Here is a 21,356-nt window from a genome sequence, read left to right as displayed (position 1 = left end):
GTGAATTCTTAACCTAATAGATTTTCATAAAAACTGCTAAAGGGTTCTTCACCTCTTTTTAGTATAGTTCCCTTTCTACAGAAAGATGGCTCCAGGTCACTTCCTTTAAGTGACAAAATTAACAATTCACTTGCAGTCCATGTTTTGAGATAGATTTTCTGATATTAAAGTAATATCATAAGAAAATCTACACATAACTCAATTGATATCCACCAAAGAATTGCCATTAGGGGTGTAAAATCCTGTTTTAAAAGTTAACTGCTGGAGCAGTCCCTCACCTGCAGTGCAGTGCGCTGGGCCCGGCCAGGTTGAGCTTGCCACACTACAGGCAGGGGCTGTTTGGGCCAGGCAGGGCCCACTGCACCCTGCTGTGGGTGAGGGCTGCTCCAGCCATGCCAGGAGGGACCTGTTGCACCATGCCACGGGTGGGGGCTGCTCTATCCTGACTAGGCAGGGCCCACTGCACAACACTGTGGGCAGGCGCTGCTCCATCCTGCCCAGACCACAGTTAACCCTTTACATCCATAATTGCCATCTGTCTATCAGATATCAGATTTAGTCAAAGAAAGTGTGGAAAATATCTAATGTTAAAAAAGTAATACAGAGAACACAAAACATTTCTAAGTAACATTCTAGAGTCAGATTTCAGAGAGGTAGCCATGTTTCAGCAAAAACAACAAGGATCCCTGTGGAACCATAAAAACTAACTCATTTATCTGGGCATAAGCACTCCTGGGCTGGAATCTACTTCATCAGATGCATTAAATGGAAACTTTGGTCTGACAGGTATAAATACACATGCAAAGATTATGTATACATTCCTGCAAAACTGAAGTTTCCACTTGATGCATCTGACAAAGTGAGCTCCAGCCCATGAAAGATTATGTCCAAACAAATTTGTTAGTCTTTAAGATGCCATAGGACTCCTTGAAACAAAAGACAGGACTATGCAGCACTTTAAAGACTAACAAGATGGTTTATTAGGTGACGAGCTTTCGTGGGCCAGACCCACTTCCTCATATGAAAAACTTGCATAAATCCATACAGACGAAAGCTCATCACCTAATAAACCATCTTGTTAGTCTTTAAAGTGTTGCATAGTCCTCTCTTCTGTTTCAGCAAGATCAGACTAACATGGCTACATCTCTATTACTATAGGACTCCTAGTTATTCTAGGGTTAAGAAGTCGAGGCTAGTGACAGAATTTTTACAAAATAATATCAAGCACATATAAGTGTGAACACGCTCTATCTTACCTGCCTTCTGAAGTGCCAGTACTAGCTGGGGAATAATGAACTTCATAGGAAAGAGTTTCTTCTGGCTGAAGAACAAGAGTTGTTTCACCACTAAGTGCAGCACCCATTAACACGACATCTAACTGTAGAGTTTCGTGTGTAGGATTAGTGATGGGAATTTCAATGCCAGTGATATCCTAGAAACACAAAATGAATGAATTATAGGACTTTTGCTGTCAAAAAAGTTTGTCAAAGTTGACATAAGGAAGATGTTTCTACATTAACTGAATTGAATGGCACATAGGTCAAATTTAATTTTACAATAAATTAACATAAAGTGCAGCAAGAGGTATCTGTAGCCAATCTCCCAACCATAAGCCATTTCTTGTTCCAACTACAGTAGTAATCAATCAGGGATTATCCAGTTCCCCTGCCAATCCTTCCCACCAATATAGTCCACTAATGCTTGTCTTACATCATAAAGCCAGACCAACATCCTATCATTGCAGGGAAAGCTAGTGGAGCCCCCAAGTGAGCTCTCAAGGTCACTTGCAAGGTTTCTGCAAGGCTCCTCCCTCTTCATTTTTAAATCCCATGATAATGCTTTACATGGTAAAAAACTAAAATTTCAAACACATTTTGCTGTCTCCCTTCTTTAACCCTTATTTTCTTGTCTGTCTTTCAACTGTGAACTCTTTGGCTATGTCTAGACTGCGGAGTTTTTCCAGGATACCAGTGGTATCCTGGAAAAACTCCACTGCGTCCAGGGAACACATCTGCTCTTCCACAAGTCCTGTCTTCCTCATATCACAAGGAAGAAGGGCTCTTCCGAAGGAGGAGGGTTTTCCAAAATTTGACCCAGTGTAGACGGACCAAATTTTGGAAAAACCTCTTCCTTTCAGATAAAAAGCAGCAGTCTAGATGTAGCCTTTGGGCAAAGCTCTCTCATTGCAGGAACCTTTCTCAAACATCTAGAATGCACAGAGCTCATGATGGGCACTACTAACACTGAATAATTTATGATGGTACCCAAAACAAGATGAGTCAAATGGGACTTTGGATTTGGTAGAAAAGCTATAGATGAAGCACCCTTGGCCTTGCTGACATTGAAGAGTGGACCTTGTGTGAGTACATAATACTTTGCAAAAGTATGCTTAGAGGCTCATTTGGCAGCTCTAAAAATGTACACAAATGGGACCTTACATAGAAATGTTATAGAGGTAATTACAGCCCTAGTGGAGTCTCTCAGATGGAGGTAGGAGGAAGGGACTTTTCCAGTAAAGTAAGTCTGAGGTGATAGTCCCTGTCCCTACAAGCTCTTGCTTTGAGCTTGTTGCAATGGACACATTTGTGGGGAACATGGGCTTCCCCCACGCAACAGACGTATTGTGAGTGTCCATTTGAAATTGGAATAGTGTCCTCACATGAAATACAACATTTCAAGCCTAGTGAACCAGGCACCCTGTCTAACTATAACAGTTAAACTATGAAGATGAAATAAGTTAACCTCATTCTCATTACATTAGAAATAATAGTGTATATTACAACCAAATATGCTCTCAAACAGACAGGTATATCCACCATAACTCTGCTAATTAAAATGGAATACTCTGGATTACACCAGTGTGTTTCATATCAGAATTTAGCCCTTCATTTCAACACGTGTTGTTTTAACACTTAATTTATTTTTTTAAATTCTATATAATTAATTAGCAGATTTTAGGAAATCTAAAATTTTCATTCTTTTTTACTACACATTTAAATTTTTGACTTGTGATTTAAATGGAGAGGCTAAGCAATAATACTGATGCTTTCAGCTTACTAAAAGTACAAAATACCAGCTATAGATTAAGTGACATACTAGTCTAATAACACATTTGTTGTCTTTCTCCATACATCAGATGACTGTTTTTCACAAATATGACCTCCTGTAGCAAAATACAACCCCCACTTCTGCTTATTGTTTAATAGTATCTTGTTGAATTCAGTGGTAGTCACACTGGCATTTCATTATTTTCATTAGCCCCCTCTGTGTTAAATAATTGATTAATATGCACGTTGGGTTTTTGCAGATTTTTGATAACTACTATTTTAAGAGCTCTGTAAAGATGTTTTGGTCTGATTTATTTGTCAAAATGCTTTTAATTCGAGTTGTTAATAATTATAGCCTTCCCTAATTTTTTTTTTCAGAAAGCATTCTGCCATGGTTCTTTCACAGAACATTACTTTTTTATGCTGCCAATTGTTATGAAAGCATACTTTGAAAATCAGACTTAGGATATGGTTCATAACTTCAACCTACTCAGTTTTCAAGAGTAGCTTTCACATTTTCATTTACTTTAGAATTTATTGAAAAATAATATGCCACAGTTACGAAGTTATGCTTCTGATTTACAAAGTATATAATTATAAGCACTAGTACAAAGTGCACCCATAATTATATGTTTTATACCTATAATCAGAGAATAACAATAACATAATTATACAAGGAATGTTATTTTAAAACAATGTCAAGAGTTTAAATCAATGTTTGATCTTTTAAAATTGCTATGATTAAAGAAAGCCTCCATATCTAGCGATATAGTTCACTCAGAAGTTATGCAAGATTTTGCTGTGGTTCCCAGAGGCGAAGGGTATGTCTAGACTGCAGAGCTTTTCCAGGATACTGGAGGTATCGTGGAGAAGCTCTGCCACATTCAAAGAACGTGTCCACTTTTCTGAAAAAAAAAAAAAAGTCAGAAAATTGGATGCATTTTGTTGGTATCTCTGTAAACCTCATTTTATGAGGAAGAAGCGATGTTCCAAAAGAGGGTTTTTTTCCAAAATTTGGCCCAGTGTATATGGGCCAAATTTCAGAAAAGCCTCTTTAGAAAGTATATCAGAAAAAGATTTTTCCAATTTATCTTTGTAGTCTAGACATAGCCTAGGAGTCCTCTTGGGGTGGGATGTCTAGACTACAAAGATTAATTGCCACAAATGGCCTATAGCCAGAGCGCACAGTCATCTGTGAGCATCCCTGAAGACAAAAGCAGGGGGATTTTTGAGTACCTTAAACAGACAATTCTGTGCATCTCTTGGCAACCTTTGCTGGTAAAGCTGCTACAGAAACCTGGCTTTTAATTACAAGTGTCCCCATTGGAGGATGGTGGTGAAAACAACAGAGCTGCCCTTCTGAGAGCATGACTCTCCAACTCCTCCAAAGCTGTTAAAGACCAATAGTGTCAGCTATTTCTTTGCAAACCAGATTAACAAAAGACTGTTAGAATTTGTCTCTATTGCTTTCATGACGACTATTGCAAAAGCTGAAGACAGGTAAATAAATTTACTGCTAAAGGCTGCTATTTACTATTTTTTATATTGGTGAGGTGCATGGGAAGGTGAGTTGACTTACCCTCTTGCAAACTACTAGACACTAATTGGGTACAGAGATGGCAAAATCGCCTCATGTTATGCAATCAAGGAATGAAAGTTGGCTTCCTTAGATAATATCCCCACTATTCAAACCAGGATTCTACTCATTACTGAATCCCACCAGCATTCCTTGATGAGCAGGAATGAGCTTGCAGATAAGGAAAAGCTCTGTCTGCAAAGACTTAAGACTTTCATGCCACAGAGACCAAACAAGATTTACCATTCCTTCCTGAATCCCACACTCAGGTCAGCCACAGCAACTGGCCCCATGAAGCCTCTTACCCATGCTGGAAGCCGGATGCAATCAGCACCAGTATTTATTGACATTTATTATCTTCTTCATGTCCATTTTTGAGGAATGAATACTATCTTCACCTACTATGGTTCCAGTCTGATGCTGAAGAAAGTAAAAAACCAAAAACAAAAAAAAACCAACCCCAAAACAAAACGAAACAGCCATACTGCCTTTCTTGGAAAGAGAAAAAATATTTCTTCCTAGCCCCACACAGTGATCAGGTTAGAGGAAAGCCAGCTCTTGATAGCTACACCATCTAAATAGCAAGCCAGGCAGGGCATCAGTAACCAATAAGCCTGGTGAACCCAGAAATGCTTATGGACATGAGGAGTGAAATGGTTGGAGACTGTCTACACAGTGCCAAATTTTTAAAATAACACATTATTCCAAAACGTACCTTACGCCTCGTGGAATGAGGTTTACAGGGATGTCGGAATAATGAGCCCGAAATAATGGGTTTGCTGTTCAGACATGGGATAGCTGTTTTGGGATGCTCTAGTATCCCGAAATAGCGTTGCAGTGTAATTGTAGCCTGAGGTGGCAACATTTGCAGATGATATTAACCTGCTCAAGGTAATTAAGACCAAAGCAGACTGTGAAGAGCTTCAAAAAGATCTCACCAAGCTAAATGATTGGGCAACAAAATGGAAAATTAAATTCAATGTTGATAAATGTAAAGTAATTCACATTGGAAAAAGTAATCTCAACTATACATACAATATGATGGGGACTAATTTAGTTATAACTATTTGAGAGCGAGATCTTGGAGTCATTGTGGATAGTTCTCTGAAAACATCCATTCAGTGTGCAGCGGCAGTCAAAAAAGCAATAGAATGTTAGGAATAATTAAAAAGGGATAGACTAGAGAATAAGACAGAGACTATCTTGCCTCTATATAAAACCATGGTATGCCCACATCTTGACTACTGCATACAGATCTGGTTGCCTCATCTCAAAAAAAGATATATTAGCATTGGAAAGGTTCAGAGAAGGGCAACAAAATGATTAGGGGCTTGGAAGGGGTCCCATATGAAGAGAGAGTGGAGGCAAGAAAAGGGAATAAGGGAATTTGTGTGCAGCCATCTTGGTCTTGTTAACAAGAGAGCAAGAGTCAGGCTAAGTCTGTGGCCTGACAACGCGAGATCTGTAATTAGACGCTGCCTTTGCCTCTCGCCTCTATACAGAGATAAGGCTGACTCTGGCAGAGGCTGTGTCTAGACTACATGGCTCCGACGACGGAGCCATGTAGATTAGGGTTATAGGCAAAGGCAAATGAAGCCGCGATTTAAATGATTGCGGCTTCATTTAAATTTACATGGCTGCCACGCTGAGCCGACAAACAGCTGATCAGCTGTTTGTCGGCTCAGCGCACTAGTCTGGATGCTCCCCTGCCGACATCAAAGCCCCTTGTCGGCAGCCCCGTTATTCCTCGTGGGATGAGGTTTACCGGGGCTGCCGACAAAGGGATTTGATGTCGGCAGGGGAGCGTCCAGACTAGCGCGCTGAGCATCCAGACTAGCGCGCTGAGCGCTCAGTGCGGCAGCCATGTAAATGTAAATGAAGCCGCAATCATTTAAATCGTGGCTTCATTTGCCTTTGCCAAAACAACAAATCTACATGGCTCTGTCGACGGAGCCATGTAGTTTAGACGTACCCTGAGATAAGGAGCATCTGGGTGGAACTAAATAACTGTTAGCCATTGGTGTTTGTAAGGAGACTAATTGTTATTATATTTATAGACAGTATATAAACTGCTTCATAATTGCTTGTATTCAAGGATCTGCCTCGGAGGGGGGGGGGGCTTCCCCCCGTCCGAACCAGTTTTTCCCTTGCTTCAGCTCGTAATAAGACTGCCTCTGGCTACTTGTTGCTTACAAATGCAGAGTGAGGACAATGTTTTCTTCCACAAGAGATTAAAAAGACTTGGACTTTTCATCTTAGAAAAGAGGAGACTAAGGGGAGATATCATATAGGTCTATAAAATCATGACTGGTGTGGGAAAAGTGAATAAAGAAAAGTGATTTACTTGTTCCGATAATATAAAAACTAGGGGTCACCAAATGAAATTAACAGGTAGCAGATATAAAACAAACAAAAGGAAGTTTTTATTTACAAAGTGCCTGTGGAACTCCTTGCTAGAGGATGTTGTGAAGACTAGGACTTTAAAAGGGTTCAAAAAAGAGCTAGATAGATTCATGGAGGCTAGGTCCATCAATGGATATTAGCCGAGATGGGCAGGAAAGTCCTTAGCCTCTGTTTGTCTAGAAATGGATGACAGGAGAGGGATCATGTAATGATTACTTGTTGCATTCGCTTCCTCTGGGGCATCTGACATTGGCCACTTTCAGCAGAAAGGATACTGGGTTAGATGGACCTTTGGTCTGACTCAGTATGGCTGTTCTTATGTCTCTCAGCAGGCTTTCTTCAGTTTCATACTGGAGCTCTAAGTAGTCACACTACTCTCTTACATACAGTGCAACTTCCCCACCTTTTCTCCCTTGCCTGTCCTTCTTGAACAGTTTATAGCTAGCAGTGACAATGCTCCAATTATGTGAGTTACCCCACCAAGTTTGTTATTTCAATCACATAATCATTTCTTGACTATGACAGGACTTCTAATTTTTCCTGTTTGCAAGGTTCTTGCATTCATGCACAGACACATAAGATAACTAGCTGATTGTCCTACTTTCTCAGTATGAATCAGGAGGCTTCCCCTCTTGTACCCTCCCCTTGTGTTTCCTCCCCAAATTCCACTTCCCCAAGTGCCTCAGGGCTTAGGTCACCATCTACCCATGGACCCAGTTTAAAGCCTTCCTCACTAGGGGTATGTCTACACAGCAAAGTTATTTCGAAATAACAGCCGTTACATACTCACTAGGGGTATGTCTACACAGCCAAACCGCTATTTTGAAATTAATTCAAAATAGCGGAGCGTTTATTTTGAAATATGTGCTGTGTAGACACTTATATCTAACTAGGAGGCCTCCAGCCTTCCCAGGGTGCCCTGGTGACCCCAGCCTCAAACAAGAACACTCCTCTCCCTCCTCCCTCCCCGGAAACCTTAAAGGGGTTGACTCTGGCTACAGTGCCTGTGCCAGCTCCAAGCCTGCCAGCCCAGAGCCAGCAGTCACTGCCCCTGACCCAGTAGCCCCAAAACATGAGCCAGCAAGCCACTGGCAGCCAGCCCTCAACAATGTCCAGGAGCAGTCTGCCAGCTCCCAGGAGCCTGCCAGGGCCTGAAGAAGTCGGGCGCCTTCCTGGTCCAGGGTGGAGATCATGGACCTTATTCAGGTTTGGGGGGGATGCCCCCAACATCCATGATCTCCTCACTAGATGGAGGAACGCGGCCGTCTATGGCAGGATAGCTGCCAGCCTGGCCACCAAAGGCCACATGCGAACCCAGGAGCAGGTTTGCATGACAATCAAGTTGGTCCAGTGAGACACCCCAACCCTGAGCCCTGAGCTTCCCCTCCCTCTTCTTCCCCTTGTTTCCGCCTTCCAGCTCCCTCCTCCCAGGTTTCCCCCTCCCCTCTCCCACCCTCTCTTCTCCCCTCTCCCACCTACTTTCCCCAGTCTCACCAGATTTTCATTTCCATCTCCCCCACCCCAGTTTTGTTAAATAAAGAGAGTTTGTGTTCATGAAAATACGTGTATTTTATTTGACATCAGGAAGTGGAGTTAGGGAGGGGTGAGTGGAAAGATGTGAGGGAGGAATGAGGCACAAGCCGTTAGTGGAACAGACCAGGGAGCCTCTTAGTGCTCCTCAGGGTGAAAGCTCTCCCGCAGGGCCTCCTGGATACTGACAGCTCCCTGATGGACCTCCCAGACGGCAGCCTGCAGAAAGTGCAGCCAGGCTTGCAGTAACGCGTCCACGGGAAGCACCAGAGTGCCCAGGGACAGCTTCCACTCCATGCTGCAGAATGCTGTGGTATCCCGAGTGAGGGCAACCAGAGTACGCAGAGATAAACTGCTTTGATGTCCCTCATCGAGGTAGGCAAGCAAGCAGGGAAAGTTGAGAACCAGCTGTCTGGGGGGGGGGGGGAAGGAGTCCCTTTAAGCACAGGCCTCAGATAGTCTCAAGCAGCAGCCACACAAAGTAACTCCTGACCTGATGCCCTGCCGGACCTGGTCGTGGCCGACCTTAAATGCGATTCAGTGTCTAGACTGCGTGGCTCCGTCGATGGAGCCATGTAGATGAGTTTACTAGACATAGCAAAATGAAGCAGCTATTTAAATAATCGCCACTTCATTTACATCAAAATGGCTGCTGCGCTGTGCCGATCAGCTGTTTGTCGGCACAGCACAGTAGTCTAGATGGGGATCAACCAACCCCAGATTCCTTTGTCGTCAGATCCTTCAAGCCTCGTTCACAAGGCATAAGGAATCTGACGACAAAAGGATCGGGGGATGGTTGATCCCCGTGTAGATTACTGCGCTGTGCCAACAAACAGCTGATCAGCATAGCGTGGCAGCCATTTTGATGTAAATGAAGTGGCGATTATTTAAATCGCTGCTTCATTTTGCTATGTCTAGTAAACTCATCAACATGGCTCCGTCAACGGAGTCATGTAGTCTAGACACACCCTCAGTGTGGACGTGCTATTTTGAAATAGCAAAACACTATTTCAAAATGCATTTTGTGTGTAGACACGTTATTTCGAAATAACTTATTTCAAATTAACTATTTCAAAATAAGATATTTCGAAATAATGCTGTAGTGTAGACATACCCTAGGTTAGCAAGCTTGCCTGTAAAGATGTACTTCCCACTCTTTGTTAGGTGGATAATTCCCATGCATGTTCCAAGCAGGAGAAGATGAAAAGCAGTGGGCATCTCTCATACCAGAGTACACAACCCCGACAGTTAAGACACTTTTCCTAATGTCAAATCAAACCCCCGTTACTGCAATTTAAGTCCATTGTTTATTGTCCTATCATCAGAGATGAAAGAGAATAATTTTTCTCCCTACTCCTTGTAACAACCTTTTATCTAATTGAAAATGGTAATCAAGTCGCCTCTAAGTCTTCTCTCTTCTAGACTAAATAAACCTTTTTTTTTCAATCTTGCCTCATAGGTCATGTCTTCTAGACTTTTAAGCATTTTTGTCACTATTCTCTGGTCCTTCTCCAATTTGTTCAAATGGAAAGGAGCAATCTTTTATCTTAAGCTTAGCTTTTATGATCACAAAGTACACCTTGTCTGCCAATTTGATACAACTTGCCATAATTTGTAATAGGAATTATAGTATTTCATGGTGTGACTGAGAACTATTGTTTCTTTTCTGAAATGGGAACAATAAAACAATGCTGGCTTCTTAATGACACTTCCTAGATCCGGGTAACTGAAATGCGTTGGTATGGCCAGACATTAGCCTCAAGGAGACATGTCATATTCTTGGTTTTGATATAGGAAGTTGTTGTTCTGTGAATCACTTTGAAAGGTCAATGGGATTTAGCAACTCTTGTTAATAGTCACCTAACATTTTAAAATGTCAGAATGAAAACTAATTTTTTAATGTCACATGGGAATGTTTAATGAAGTAGAATTTCTAATCATCTGATAACTGCTCAATTATCTCATTACCATTTTGGCTTTTTTATTACCTCTGTTAAGGAACAGAAAAGTTTAAGTAGTGCAACAGAGCTTTTGATACCTATATTTCAAAGCTCAACATGAGAAAAGCAGATAGAGAATAAGCAGTGCGCAATGCCTGGTGGCCAAAACAAGCTAGTGGGTAGCCTAGAGCAGCAGTCACATGTGAGTCACTAGACTAGAAGGTCTAGTCACATGTGAGCAGGTAGTCACGTACCTGGGATGTCAATCACTATATCAGACAGGTTAGAGGAGTGGTTGGAGTACTTGCAGGAGTCAGTAACTGGAAGATCCAAACCAAGGGACTAGGTCAGCAGGTTAGGGAAACTATGTCGGGTGAGATTGCAAGGCAAGGTCAGGCAAGGCAGCAAGGTGGAGTCATGTGAGGTGGCAAAGCATGGCAATGGTCTGTTAATACAACTAAATGTTGTATTAATTAAATACTTTCTTACCTTCTAAGTAATGCAATATACTATGTAAGCTGTGGTCCTATGGTTGTCATGTAGATAGCATCAGCCAGTTATTTCTACTTAAGTAGTGGGGATGGATTAGGATAAAATAAAGGAGAACACTGTATGTAAATATTAGAATACAAAGAGAGCACAATTTCACTCTATGATTCTTTTCATTTTCTTTATTTCATTTACAGATCAAATTCTGAGGTCTTTATTTAAGTTTTACTGAATCTTTATTTAGGCAAACTCCCACTAAAGTTAATGACAGTTTTGATGAAAAAATGCTAAGTAGCAACCTGAGAATTTAGCAGCATATCTGAAAAAAATGAAATTGACATTTAATATACTATAGAAGTCAGATTTATTTTTTGCAGTTGGACAAACTTGGGCTGTTTAATGAGCAGGCGTGGCCGCTCATTGACCCCGAAGAGGAAGAACCCCTCTCTGGACCCGGGTGGGCCAAGCCAGAGCCTGCCCCTCTAATTTCACAGAAGCCTAGGGGTGGGGCAGGAAGTATAAAAGCCCAGCCCAGGAGCTTAGTAGGGGGCCAGCTGCTGGAGGGAGCGGAGGACTATTTTGATCCCTCATGCTGAAGCTCTGAGGATCTAGCAGAGGTGGACAACTGGCCCGGACCACCAGGACCAGGCACCAAAGAGGAGACAGCTTACATACCCCCACAGGCAGAGTACCAAGACCCTGCAAAGCTGTTGCTGACCGGGAGCCAGGTACCGAGTGAGAGGGAGTTCAGAAGAGACCCAGCAGAGGTGGATGATGGTCAGGCAGATCTGATAGCCCTTTGATGTGTGTCCGTGTGTTTTGGATTGGATTTCCCCCTAACCCCAGTTGCCACCCAGCCTGCCACTGCTAGGGCCCTGCACTGGGACACGGTGGAGTAGGGAGGGCCCGCGTTCCCCGTCACCCTACATACAGGGTAGCAGTCTCCCTCTCCCCACTTGTGCCAGGAAAATTGTTTGTTTGCCTGCCCTGCCCTGAACCAGGGCCTGGGCTAAAACTGACTCTGGAAACTGTTTGCCTGCCCCACCGTGAACGAGGATCAGGGCTGTGTTGACATTTAGGCTGGTGCAGACATTGCAGCCTGCCCCACCCTCAGGCCCCGCCGGACTAATAAGTATAGACCTGAACACCAGTCAGAGGACCAGTATTGAACAAGACAGCTTACAGGCTAAAACATAGCTTATCATCTTGTTCTATAGTGAACCTGCTGTCTGTACATTTATATTATTTTTACAAAACAACGAAGAATTACAAGAAATGCAGCTTCTTTTATTTAATGGAACTACCATTCTGGTGCTGCACTGTTAAAAGTATTTGGTAGCCTTTAAGTTTGCTCAACATATGAAAAATGTTTTATTTTTTCCTTTCTAGCAACAAATTTGTTTTTAATATTTTAAAGAAGTATTTTCAAAATTGCACAAGAAATGCACGTGGAAATCACATAAAAAGAAAATGGATATTTTGCCAACTTCACCCAGCTGCAAGGAATGCAATTTTTTTTTCTAGCTGCCAAGGGAGTTCATAGTTTTGCATATTAAAACAATAATTTTTTCCAAGTTGCAGAATATCTGTTAAACATTCTATTTAAATAAAGGATGACTAAACCCACTGAAGTCAGATTACAGTTGGAAAATGACAGTAAAAATGGCACATTGTTAATGAGTTTGTCTGCTTCCATTGAGTTATCCAAGTTATGCTGGTATATTGACAGAACCAGGATACTATGTTGTCAGCAATGACAAACAAATAGAACTGAAAAAGAGCAGGTAATTAGAACTTCATGAAACTCACTGGTTTCACTTTGCAGGAGTTCATTGGTTTTGATCTATGTGACTACCCAAACCCTGAGCTCCATTTGGAATTTTGGGCAGATAAGCCTTAAATCTTAAATATCCAGCCAAAAGATGTCTGTGACAACAAGGTAAAACTACAAATCTCACATGATTTGATCCAAAATCTTAAAGATCTGTAAACATTTTAAGCAAGCAGTCCTGGATTTAAAAGGTGAGAGGCACAGAAATCACAATGCAGTCACTAGCAACCCTGAATACAACCTTCCTCCTTCTCCAAGATTTTCTGAAAATCATTTTTTGCCACTGAACATTGTACAAGATTACATTCAAGATGAATGCTTCAGAGGCGTGAATGACAAAAACTAAAAGAGATAAATGATTAAAGCCATTTTAAATATTTTACAAAATGTACATATGCAAGATATACTTTCCAATTCATTCATTAAAGCAAATGGTTGACTTCATTGCCAGTATAAAACTTGTTTTCAGTTGCATCCAGCAGAGAGCTACATAGTCAGTATTGCTAAGTCCACCCAGCAACAGCACTGCTTTTAGCCTCATACAATATTTATTTAAGATATTTGTGTATCTCTTTGCTTTACCTATAATCAGTGTATTCAAGACTCAAAACTGTTTTAGGCAACAATGTGAAAATGTTCTTTTCCCTTAATTTTAAAGTGCTGCTTTCATGATCCAAGTTACCATGTAACCAGAAATGAGATTACTAAATGCAAATTATTCAGAGAACAATCAGGAGAAGGGAGCATGGCAGGTGGGGGAGGAGGGATTGTAATTCTTATGGTATGAAGTCAAACTATAGTATCAATTCTGTATTTGTCTAGGGAAAGCTTCCTACTGCAAATTAGCGGTAGGAAGCAAATTTAATAGAATGTTATTCTATTCGTAGAACTTTTCAGCAGCCATTACAAAAGCCAATTTTTCTCAGTTGCTTAAGAACCAAACAGAAAATAGCACTTCTGGATGATAAAATGAGCATTCTTCTAAAGAAAATGAGAAAAACATTAGCCATGGAAAACAAAAACAAAACACTAACATCTCTAATTCAAACGCAAAAAATATAGACAAAAATAAATCAATAAAGGCTAATCTCAGTATCATAGTAGAAATGCTAAATAATCAGTTATTCACGCTTTTCATATTTAAATGGTTTATAAAATACAATCCATTCTATTAAATGAAACAGTACAAATCTTCCAAGATGAATAATAATGTTTTATTGTGGGTTTTTAGATGGTTATAGGAAATATTTAGCTAATAATTCATATGATGATTAAGCAATTTTTAAAACATTAACGAAAGCCCAAGATTATTAATAATATGCATTGTGCAAGAATAGAAGGCAACCAAAATAGATCTGTCCTGTTTTGTATGACTCTAATATAAAAGCTGGTTGAAGTTTTTTATTGAATCCAGCTCTAAGAGCTAGTGTGTGAAAAAGATTACAGCAGAATAAAACCCACATGACAGAGACTGTGAAAGAAGGTAGTTAATGAATGATTATGAATAATGTTTAAAGTTAGCAAATGAGGGCTTATTTTTAGGCCACATTTCTGAATTTAAATGAAGCCCCGGAATATTGAGTATTTTAGCACAAAAGATGAACTTATATTGTCTCTTTATACATGTGTACAATATTCCATGCAGTGGAAGTTATATTTGTCTATAACATTAACACAATGGCACAAAACTAAACCTTGAAAACTATCTTACCAGAGCTGCACAGTTCACATGTAGGGTTCTTTCAGGTGCACAAGGGACACTATTAATCTCCAAGGAAAACCATATTTTGCAACATGAAAAATTTCTACCTGTGTCAAACAAAAAAGGAGAGTGTTTTTTTCACAAATCTGTTCTTAAGACAAGATGTGAAATTTTACCCCACTTAACTTCATAGAAGTTTTGAACTAAGCTGGACCAAGATTTCACCTTTTACTATTCATAATTAGCACTGAAGAATCATTCCAAGAACACACTAAACTAGTGCAAGTATTGTTAATCTATTGCAATTTTTGTTATTCTATCTTGTACATTCAAGTTGTGATAAGATTAACATAGATGCAATCTGAACGGAAATATCACTTTATATTAATCGAACATTTTAAATATTTTATGTATATCTGTATTGCTTAAAAACAATCTAAGACTAATTAAAACAACCTTTGCATTAAAAGGCTATTCTACTATATGAAACAAAAGTATTAAGGAACAAAGGATAAAGAATATGTTTACACAGTTCTACATACTATACACGGACATGTAAGTACAATATTTATATTCCAATTAACTTATTTTAGAATTATATGGTAAAAATAAGAAAGGAAGGCAGAAGGGACAATCAGATAAACTAAGCTAATCTGTATACTTCAGGCCAGTACATTTCACCACAGCTTCCCTATAGTGAGCTCAATAACTTGTATTTGGCTAAAATATATCAGAAAGGCATCCAGTCTCAAAGTGAAGCCATCAGGAGATGGAGAATCCATCACACATCTTAGTAGTTTGTTCCAATGGCTAAGCACACTGATAGTTAATTTATTTCTCATTTCTAATATACATTATTCTTCCCTCAGATTCTAGGGATATTGGATCTTGTTGTGCCTTTCTCTGAGAGCTTAAAGTGCTCTCTGGTAGCTGGTATATTCATCTTGTGAGGCTACTTATATATTATAATTAAGTTATCTTCTAATTTTTGTAAGTAAAACATATTGATATCTTTAAATCTCTCACCATCAGGCATTTTCTTTTAGCACTCACATCATTTTCATGGCCTTTTACTTCATCATCCAATTTTTAGACAGCCTTTTTAAAATGTGGCTGCCAGAACTCTGTCCAGTAATCCTGTATTAGTCTCACCAATGCTAAATGCATAGGTAAAATCAATGTCACACTCATACTCTCCTCACTGTTCCTTTGTATAAAAGTCTCAGAGAGGTAGCTGTGTTAGTCTGCAACTTTAAAAACAAAGAGAATTCCTGTGGCAACTTAGCATGGGAAAAACCCACTTCTTCACATGAAACGATCGTATCATCTGAAGAAGTAGATTTTGCCCACAAAAGCTCACGATAATATATATTATATCTATAAAATGTGTGTGTGTGTGTATATATATATACAGGCAGTCCCCGGGTTACGTACAAGATAGGGACTGTAGGTTTGTTCTTAAGTTGAATCTGTATGTAAGTCGGAACTGGCGTCCAGATTCAGACACTGCTGAAACTGACCGCCAGTTCTGACTTACATACAGAATCAACTTAAGAACCCCAGGCGTCCCCAAGTCAGCTGCTGCTGAAACTGATCAGCAGCTGATTCCAGGAAGCCCGGGGCAGAGCAACTCTGCCTTGGGCTTCCTGTAGTCAGCGCTGGTCAGTTTCAGCAGAAGCTGACTTGGGGACGCCTGGGGCAGAGCAGCTGGGGTGCTACTGGACCAACCCAGCAGCACCCCATCTGCTCTGCCCCAGACGTCCTGATTCAGCCGCTGCTGAAACTGACCAGCAGCGGCTGAATCAGGACCTGGGGCAGAGCAGCTGGGGTGCTGCCGGGTTGGTCCAGTAGTGCCCACGGGCGCTGCAGGACCAATCGGCAGTGCCCCAGCTGCTCTGCCCCAGAGTCCAAAACAAAAGCCTGGTCTGCTGGGGGGGGGGGGAGCACACTAGCTGCGCCCCCCCCCCCCAGCAGACCAGGGACACGGGGAGCATAGCCGCAGCGGCAGCGGGGTGCCGCGCCTCTGAGGCTTTGCTCTGGCAAAGCCTCAGAGGCAGGGACCCCGCCACGGCTGCGGCTTCAGTCTGGGTGCCTGTGGTCTGCTGGGGACGGCCCCCGGCAGACCACAGGCACCCGGACTGAAGCCGCAGCCGCGGGGGGTCCCGCGCCTCTGAGGCTTTGCCAGAGCAAAGCCTCAGAGGCGCGGGGAACCGCCGCTGCTGCCGCTCCAGTCTGGGTGCCTGTGGTCTGCTGGGGACGGTCCCCAGCAGACCACAGGCACCCTGACTGAAGCCGCAGCCGCGGGGGGGTCCCGCGCCTCTGAGGTTTTGCCAGAGCAAAGCCTCAGAGGCGCGGGGAACCACCGCTGCTGCCGCTTTGACTGAAGCGGCAGCAGCGGCGGTTCCCCGCGCCTCTGAGGCTTTGCTCTGGCAAAGCCTCAGAGGCGCGGGACCCCCCCGCGGCTGCGGCTTCAGTCAGGGTGCCTGTGGTCTGCTGGGGACCGTCCCCAGCAGACCACAGGCACCCAGACTGGAGCGGCAGCAGCGGCGGTTCCCCGCGCCTCTGAGGCTTTGCTCTGGCAAAGCCTCAGAGGCGCGGGACCCCCGCGGCTGCGGCTTCAGTCCGGGTGCCTGTGGTCTGCTGGGGACGTCCCCAGCAGACCACAGACACCGGGTCTCAAGGGGCAGCAGCAGCGGTTCCCGCGCTTCTGAGGCTTTGCTCTGGCAAAGCCTCAGAAGCGTGGGAACCCGCCCAGTGCCCCTGGTCTGCTGGAGACGGTCTCCAGCAGACCAGGGGCACCGGATCAGCTTACGAACGGGGCTTTCTCGCCCCGACTTCCGGGGCGAGAAAGCTCCGTTCGTAAGTGCGGATCCGACGTAAGTCGGATCCGCGTAAGTCGGGGACTGCCTGTATGTGAGTGTGTATATATACAGGAGGCCCCCAAGATGCGACCACTCAAGTTCCGACTCCCTGCACTTACAACTATATTTGTAACTGCGGAAGGGGTCGGAAACCCCCCACTTACTACGTTGGCCCGCACTTATGATGGCGCACAGCACCTACCGTAAATGTGAGTTCGAATTACGATGCCCCTGACTTGCAACGCTTCCTCAGAACAAATCACATCACAAGTCGGGGGGCCTCCTGTGTGTGTGTATATATAAAAATAAAATGTGTGTGTGTGTATATATTTGTGTGTACACACACACACACACACACACACACACACACACACACACACACACACACACATACACTAGTCATTCCTTTGTATATACACATCAAAAGATTACATTTGCTTTTTTTGCCACAGCATTGCACTAGAGCAGCCTGTCCATTCCAACCCCTAGATTGTTTTCAGAGTTACTGCTTTCCAGAATATTGTTCCCCATTCTGTAGGCATGCCTTACTACTTGGTGTATAAACTTTGCATTTGGATGTACAAATACACATTTTGTTTGAAGGTGTATCTCCATGTTCTCAGTATTAGTTTGGGACAGGCACTCCACCAATCATCATGTCAATTACAAATCTAATACGCAGTAACTTTATATTCATGCTGAGATTACTGATGAAAATGCTGAATGATACTGGATCTAGTGCTGATCCCTGCGGGATGCCATTAGAAACATCCCTATTCTATTATGATTTCCTTCTGACTACTTTCTGAGATGTTTCAGTTAGTAAGTTCTTGATACATTTAACCTGTGCTCTATTAATACTGTATAGTTATCATTTTAAAATCAAAGTACTGTAAAACCTTATATAACATGTGTTTCTACAGTTCATTCTTGACATAACATGGTTTTCATTTATATTTGTGTGCACTGTTTTTAGTGAAATGGACATGTCCACTCAGGCCAGGCGAGAGAACTATAGACTTGGCTCCTTCCTCTGTCCAGTTATATTCATGACTACCTAAGAGGAGTAGCAGTCCTAACTAAAGTAAGAAAACAAGAAGTGAGAAGAAATAGTAAATGATGAGTTTAGCTAAGAAAACAGACAAGCTCCATGATGGTGCAAGAGTCAATGTGGCTGGTCGGCAGTATGGTGTGAATGAATCTATGATTAGCACCACTAGGAAAAGAAAAGATAGCAGTAGAACAAGTTATGGCTGCAAGTAATGCTAGTGTTGCCATCAAGAGGTAAGGTAATAAATGAAAATAATTCATAATAATGTACAACTTTGTCACATCCCAAATGTAACCCCATTTGTCCCATTTATTCTTCATAATGTGCTTTTATATAATGTGATTTTCTAGAATGATTACTACCACATTATATGTTTACTGTGACATACAATACTAAGACAAACTGCACATGAAAATCTATGTATATCAAATTTCTGTAGTTATTTTTACCAAACCAAATTTGTAATCTTATCAAAGAATTAAATAAGTTTTGTTTGACAAGACTCATTTTTTTCATAAACCCTTGCTGACTGTCATTAATTATTTTCCTATCCTTTATCATTGGATCCTATTTTAATTTGTATCCTTTATTTTGCCCAGGATTGGCTAATTGGCCTATATTTATTCAGGTCATCCCATATGCTGTTTTGAATATTTGCACATATTAATATTTTTTCTTCTAAAATTTCCCTCGTATTCTAAGATGTATTACAAATTAAAATTACTCAGCCAACTATTTTTGGATGCTTAGGTGCAAGTGTTCTGATGCTTCAAAGTTTATCCCTCGTACATTAGGTTTAATACCCTCTTTGGTTAATAATGCACTGGAAAGTAGTTAATTGTCCTGCTTCTTTCCAAATACATAACAGCGTTGATTGAACACGTATGGCATTTCTGCTTCATTAACAATTTTACAACTTTCATCTAGTAATAAAATTATACCATTGCTAGGAATTCATTGGGTCCTAATATATTTTAAATCCTTCTTATTTTTGTTAGGCCTGCAGTCATGCATTTTTCCATGTTGTCTTTGGCTTCCTTTATGATCTGCACTTCACCTCACTGGGTTGGCCTTAATATGATTTTTGGTGTGATTACTTGCTGGTTTTGGAGCCCTGGTGTTAGCTGCATTAGAAGAGAGTGCAGTGTGCTGATTCAGCAGACCTTGATGTCATTTCTCAGGAAATCATAGGCTTGGTTCAGTGATGAAGGTTTACTGTTAATGAAGCATGGTTCTAGCATCCCAGCTCAATGGTTATAGGTACACTAATATCTGTATGCCCTCAACGACGGTATCAGCTTAACTCCCACAAAACATTAAAATTGTTTCCTAGGTTAGAACAAAGATGCCTCTTCTATGATTTCTCCTTTTATATATCGATACAAACAAGTTACATATTACATCTCATATATTACTAGTTACCACCCTTATACCTTGCACCAGCTAGTTCAAATAAAACATCCTCATTCATTATCCTTTCATTATCCTGTCATTCCATTCTTACCTTAAAAGGAGTCAGTGTGTTTCTGTACCACTTCTTGGGAATTAGTTGAGAACTCTGGATATTCTAGACCCATTATCTCAGGTCAGCTATGTGCTTTCTTGATTAGTGAATACCTAGCATGAGGCTATTTTGCCAAGGCCAGACTTTAGTTCAAAGATTTGGATTGATACTGGTAAGCTATGTCAAGGACTCGAGCAAATCCCATGCTAATTATACTAAGTTGCTTCTCATTAGTGAGTATTTCTAGTTCTTTGTTTGTCACCTAGATTCCGAGCACTGGAATATAAGCAACTGAAAATTCTCTATTCTTCACATTGTTTTTCACATATGCCCAATTTGTTGGAAACACATTGTATTTAAGTTGGTATCACATTTTCCTCCCTACCACAGTCCCTTTATACTTTTAGTTTTATGTCCTACTATCTTCTTCAGCAAGTCTCCAACCAAGATTAGCTCCCTACCAATGAAATGTGGGACATCCCATTAATACAGCTTTATTCCCCCATTGGAATATAGCCCAATAAGCCACAAAATTCAGATTTTCAGATTCACACCATTTCCAAAGCCAAAAGTTCACCTCCAGTATTTTCTGCCTTCTCCCTTCCCTTGCCTTGTGTTTGTTTTATAAACAAAGAAAACCATATATATCAGTGTCCTCAACTCATCTTTCCCACTGAATAGAGCCTATAAAATGCAGATTTAACTATAGGCCTAGACATGTATTAACTCCCAGTGTTTACACATGCACTACACACTCAAGTATGCGGACGGGTGTGAAAGTACAGAACCCAGCAATGGGTATTATGATGTGTGGGAAGTAGACAGTTTAACCATATTTATCATACGCAATTCAGCAACTTCCTGCTGAAAAGGTATTTTTATTTTGTTTTTTGCAGGCTGATCTGTCAGTCAAACAGACCTGCACATATTGTTGAATATCATTTAGGGCCTATATTATAGGCAGTTTAAATAAACTCTAAAGAGCTGGGACTTTTTACTCCAGGAGAACACAGCTTAGTAACCTTTTTTCTGTCTATTATCTGAACAGACATTTGTAACATTTAAAAACTAACTGTATAACAAACTCAAATAATGATATTACACATATATAATTGCATTCGAGGACAAATGAATTACAAGAGTCACAGAACTGTAATTTACAATTTAAGGAGTAGCAACTGGATGCTGAAAATATGATTTTTGTGCGACTATACCTTATTTTTTCTAATCCTCTACAGAACACAACATTTATATATTGATACAAACAAGCTACATATGACATCTCATACATTACTAGCTACCACCCTTATACCCTATTTTCTGGCCTTGGTTAGTACTTGCCTTGAATTCTAGGCTACTTCCCTACCTTTTTTGTGTGTGTGACAGAAATACCTATTCTTACTGATTTCATTCCATAGAAAT

General features: G+C 41.2%; 1 protein-coding gene across 3 annotated transcripts in view; it reads right to left on the bottom strand.

The window, feature by feature from the left end:
* The window catches only part of CFAP47 (cilia and flagella associated protein 47), a 665,273-nt gene that overhangs the window by 164,305 nt on the left and 479,612 nt on the right, over positions 1-21,356 (bottom strand). For all 3 annotated transcript variants that reach the window (XM_075913261.1, XM_075913262.1, XM_075913264.1), the window contains exons 51-52: positions 14,528-14,625; positions 1,257-1,432 (exon numbers count right to left, since the gene is read on the bottom strand). In XM_075913261.1, coding sequence (XP_075769376.1) covers positions 1,257-1,432; positions 14,528-14,625 — 274 coding nt within the window. The remainder of the gene's footprint in view (positions 1-1,256; positions 1,433-14,527; positions 14,626-21,356) is intronic.

The sequence above is a fragment of the Pelodiscus sinensis genome, chromosome 1 (genome assembly GCF_049634645.1).
Source record: "Pelodiscus sinensis isolate JC-2024 chromosome 1, ASM4963464v1, whole genome shotgun sequence".
NCBI classification, from domain to species: domain Eukaryota; kingdom Metazoa; phylum Chordata; order Testudines; family Trionychidae; genus Pelodiscus; species Pelodiscus sinensis.
This window is presented reverse-complemented; position numbering and strand designations above follow the sequence as displayed.